The sequence below is a fragment of the Rhinopithecus bieti genome, unplaced genomic scaffold, assembly GCF_001698545.2.
Source record: "Rhinopithecus bieti isolate Rb0 unplaced genomic scaffold, ASM169854v2 scaffold_18407, whole genome shotgun sequence".
NCBI lineage: Eukaryota > Metazoa > Chordata > Mammalia > Primates > Cercopithecidae > Rhinopithecus > Rhinopithecus bieti.
In genome coordinates this window covers 6,138-11,174 of record NW_016809053.1, presented here as the reverse complement: position 1 = coordinate 11,174, position 5,037 = coordinate 6,138, and the positions used below count along the sequence as shown (strand labels likewise).

The window sequence follows — 5,037 nt, the reverse complement described above, 5'->3', positions numbered from 1 at the left end:
CCGGCCGTTTGTTTCTTTTTAAATAGAGTCTTGTTGTGCCACCCAGGCTAGAGTGCAGTGGCATATTCTTGGCTCACTGCAACCTCTGCCTTCCGGGTTCAAGCGATCTTCCTGCCTCAGCCTCCTAAGTAGCTGGGACTACAGGCTTGTGCCACCACACCCAGCTAATTTTTTGTATTTTTAGTAGAGACAGGGTTTCACCATGTTGACCAGGCTGGTCTCCAACTCCTGACCTCAAGTGATCCACCCACCTCGGCCTCCGAAAGTGCTGGGATTACAGGCATGAGCCACTGTGCCTGGCCAAGTTTCAGTAGTTTTTTAGTGGATTATTAGTTCACTCTTCTTTTTGGTGCTCAGATTGCCTGATTCTAGATCGTGGGAGTCCTTTAAGTGGGCTGTCTTGTTCTTTTGATGCTGTCCTCCAATAGACTTTGATAGTTTTCTTGATTCTAACACAATAAGATGTCCCAGGTTCATCCTGTTCAGTTTCTGCTCCAGTCTTATAATTGATTATTTTCCCAAGGATTGTTGGTTATTTTTAGTGGGAAATGGTATTAGTCTTTTTTCACACTGCTGTAAAGAACTACCTGACATTGGGTAACTTATTAAAAAAAGAGGATGTAATTGACTCACAGCTCCACATGGCTGGGGAAGACTCAGGAAACTTAAAATCACAGTGGAAAGGGAAGCAAGGCACGTCTTATGTGGTGGCAGGAGGGAAGGAATGAAGAAAGCCACACTTTTAAACCATCAGATCTCATGGGAATTCACTATCACGAGAACAGCATGGGGGAAACTACCCCCATGACCCAGTCACCTCCCACCAGGTCCCTCTCCTCACACATGGGGATTACAATTCAAGATGTGATTTGGGTGGGGACACAGAGCCAAACTGTATCAGGTATTTAATAATATCTAGAACCTTGGTGTTGGATGAACTCATTGCTGTCGGATAATTACTGCAACATGGCAGGAGCCAGCTAAAAATGCTTGCACTAAATAAATAGCAGGTCTCAACTTTAGCTGCACATTACTATCACCTGGGGGAACTTAAAAGGTATCCATTAAATAGGAATTTCTGGGGTGGGACTCAGCCCTCAGTACATTTTTTTTTTTTTTGAGATGGAGTCTTGCTCTGTTGCCCAGGCTGGAGGGCAGTGGTGCAATCTTGCTCACTACAAGCTCTGCCTCCTGGGTTCATGCCATTCTCCTGCCTCAGCCTCCCAAGTAGCTGGGACTACAGGTGCCCGCCACCACACCAGGCTAATTTTTTGTATGTTTAGTAGAGACGGGGTTTCACCACGTTAGCCAGGATGGTCTCGATCTCCTGACCTCATGGTCCGCCCGTCTTGGCCTCCCAAAGTGCTGGGATTACAGGTGTGAGCCACCACCCCCGGCCAGCCCTCGATACTTTTTAAAGCTCCTCAGGTGGTTCCAAAGTGTAGCTAAGATTTATAATTGCTGTAATAAAGTACAAAATGACTACCAGCCAGAGAGACAGTGCTATAATAGTAGAAATGACTTATTTTGTTGATCCGATTAAGATTTCATATACCTAAATTAAAGTAAATGAAAATAAAGCTGTATCATTGAAAACTATTTGGCAACTACTTTGAAAAACACTTTGGGAAAGTATTTGAATTAACTTATTCAAACAATTATTATCAAACATTTCAAACAAATACAAAGAATTGCACAATGAGTCCCCATGTGTCCATCACCTCACTTTAACAACTGTCAACTAATGGCCATTCTTGTCTCTTCTATATCCCTACCTATTTCCCCCCTACTCTTGAGTATTTTGGAATAAACTTCAGACATACATCTGTAAATGTTTCAGTACATAGTTCTAAAAGATTGGGATTGGAGCTTTTAAAGATTGTTTTTAAATGTATCCTTACTATCACTATCACACAAAAAAATTTTAACAATATGAATTTTTATGTTACATAGGAAGATATGATAAGAGAACAGAAGATATACCATAAATATTTGGCACAGAGACGTGAAGAAGAAGAAGCTCAGGAGAAAGAATTTGACAGAATATTAGAGGAAGACAAGGAAAAGAAGTTGGCTGAGAAGGACAAGGAGCTGAGACTTGAAAAGGAGGCAAGGAGACAGCTTGTGGATGAGGTCATGTGTACAAGAAAACTTCAAGTTCAAGAAAAGTGTAAGGAACTGAATTACAGTTATGTTATAGCTTGCCCTTAATTCAATTTAGGTAATAACCAAAATACTAACAACCATAATACTTATTATGTAAAATACCATGAGGGATGCAAAAAGGATGAAGGCAGAAGGCCTTTTTTTGCAAATCTTATCTAGGTGGATATATATGAAGAGTTTTATATACCAGCAGATTCCATTCACAGGGGAGAAGTTCTCAAGGTTAAAGGAACAGTACATCATTTGAATACTGTGTGCCTTGGTGATTAGAATGAAGAGTGAGAAGGTGGGGCACAGACATACAGCTCCCTTTTGTCCTTTGTATCTGTCCCTCTTTTCTTTTGAAAGTTTTCTCCATACTGTTGTGGGAAGTCAGGGACCCCAAATGGAGGGAAGCTGCAGCAGAAGAACATAAATTGTGACGATTTCATGGACTTTTATCAGTTCCCAAAATTAATACTTTTATAATTTCTTATGCCTATCTTTACTGCAATCTCTGAACATAAATTGTGAAGATTTCATGGACATTTATTAGATCCGAAAATTAATACTTTTATAATTTCTTACACCTGTCTTACTTTAATCTCTTAATCCTGTCATCTTCGTAAGCTGAGGATGTATGTCACCTCAGGACCCTGTGATGATTGTGTTAACTGTACAAATTGTAAAATGTGTATTTGAACAATACAAAATCAGTGTACCCTGAAAAAGAACAGAATAACAGCGATTTTCAGGGAATAAGGAAAGATAACCATAAGGTGTGACTGCCTGCAGGGTTGGGCAGAATAGAGCCATATTTTTCTTCTTGCAGAAAGTGAGTAGGATAAATATCGCTGAATTCTTTTCCCAGCAAGGAATAGCCCTGGGGAAGGAATGCATTCCTGGGGGTAGGTCTATAGACGGCAGCTCTGGGAATGTCTGTCTTATGTGGTTGAGATAAGGACTGAAATACACCCTGGTCTCCTGCAGTACCCTCAGGCTTACTAGGATTGGGAAATTCCAGCCTGGTGAGTTCTAGTCAGACCAGTTCTCTGCTCTCCAACCCTGTTTCCTGTTAAGATGTTTATCAAGACAATGTGTGCACAGCGGGACACAGACCCTCATCAGTAATTCTAATTTTGCCTTTGCCTTGTGACCTTTATGGCCCTTTGAAGCGTGTGATCCTTGTGACCTACTCCCTGTTCATACACCCCCTCCCCTTTCAAAATCCCTAATAAAAACTTGCTGGTTTTGCAGCTTGAGGTCGCCATCACGGTCCTACCAATATGTGATAACACCTCTGTAGGCCCAGCTATAAAATTTCTCTCTTTGTTCTCTTTCTCTGTTTCTCAGACTGGCTGACACTTAGGGAAAATAGAAAGGACCTACGTTGAAATATTGGGGGCTGGTTCCCCTGATGCCATACCTTTGTTTATGTAGTTGTCTCTGCCTATGATGCTCTTGATCATGAGAAATCTAGTCATCCTTCAGTGCCAGCTCAATTGACTCATGCCTTGACCAGCCAGCCCTCTGTGTTCCCCCATTTAAAATAAATCCTCTTTCCAGGGCACTGTGGCTTGCTCACATCTCAGATGACCAACTGGCCAGGAGGGTCTTTATTTGGAGACCATTCTCAAAGTTTGGAGAATCTTTCCCCTTTTTAATACTTACGTTCAATCCACGTCGGTTACTAGGTGTTTCTTTCATAAAGGGAGTTTAAGCTATTCTTGTAAGGGTAAGCTTTGTTTTAAGGTTTCTGAAAGTTACATCTGTGCTGAATGACCTTTGTCTCTTGGAAATCCCTGGACTAGGTTGCATCATACTGCTAAGTGATACATAGTGGCAGCCCTGTGAGATGCTTAAGTTAACTTTATGGCTACCTATAATCTTATAGCCACATTATGTCTCTATTATTTTACTACACTATGCCACTGTATTCCCTCAGCTTCAAGCAGTGCTTGGTCACAGAAGGGTGTTCGTTGAGAGGGTGAATTTCCACCTCCAGATTTCTGCCATTTCCATGTCCAGCCCAATGGACCAGAGAGGCAATAAACACATGGACACATTTATCATTAGGGTACCACTGGATTTCACACTAGTGGTCTTCGCAAGAGGAAGCTCATCCTGGTCCCATTCATTAATTCTTCACTCCAGGAATTATAATAGCAGTAGAAAATTGTTAAGCAGATGGAACTTTTAGAAACTGAGTAGAAAGTTTATATGCTGAAAAGATTTTTATATTCCTCAGTGATGTTAGAAATAGACAATCGGTGCCAGGAAGAAAAGTCAGCACAGAGACAAATGATATCTCAGCAAGGCCATCTTTACTTTCTGCAGAAAGGGTGCTCAGTTGCAGATGGAACAATAGCGAGAGCACACCTAGGCCAGAGAGGGGAAGGAGTTCTCATTCCTGACTCACATGGCCCCTGCTGCCGTGTCGTTCCGCTATTGGCTAGGGTTAGACCACACAGGCTAAACTAATTCTGATTGGCTAATTTAAAGAGAGTGACGGGCTGAATGGTCTGGCGGGAAAAGTGGTTATGGAATGAGTCAGGGTGGAGAATGAGGGCGGAGCAGATAATCAGAATGAGTCAGGGTGGAGCAGGTAATCAGAATAAGTTAGGGTGGAGCAGGTAATCTGAATGAATCAGGGTGGGGCAGATGATCAGAATGAGTCAGGGTGGAGCAGATGATCAGAATGAGTCAGGATGGAGCAGGTAATCTGAATGAGCCAGGGTGGAGCAGGTAATCTGAATGAGTCAGGGTGGAGCAGGTAATCTGAATGAATCAGGGTGGGGCAGGTGATCAGAATGAGTCAGGGTGGAGCAGGTAATCTAAATGAGTCAGGGTGGGGCAGGTGATCAGAATGAGTCAGGGTGGAGCAGGTGATCA

At 42.3% G+C, this 5,037-nt stretch overlaps 1 protein-coding gene across 1 annotated transcript in view; it reads left to right on the top strand.

Annotated features, from left to right (window-relative positions):
- The window catches only part of CFAP53 (cilia and flagella associated protein 53), a gene marked incomplete at its 3' end in the record, with an annotated part of 25,742 nt that extends 23,572 nt beyond the window's left edge, over positions 1-2,170 (top strand). The window contains exon 6 of the mRNA XM_017888327.1: positions 1,954-2,170. Coding sequence (XP_017743816.1) covers positions 1,954-2,170 — 217 coding nt within the window. The remainder of the gene's footprint in view (positions 1-1,953) is intronic.
- Positions 2,171-5,037: the final 2,867 nt, after the last annotated feature.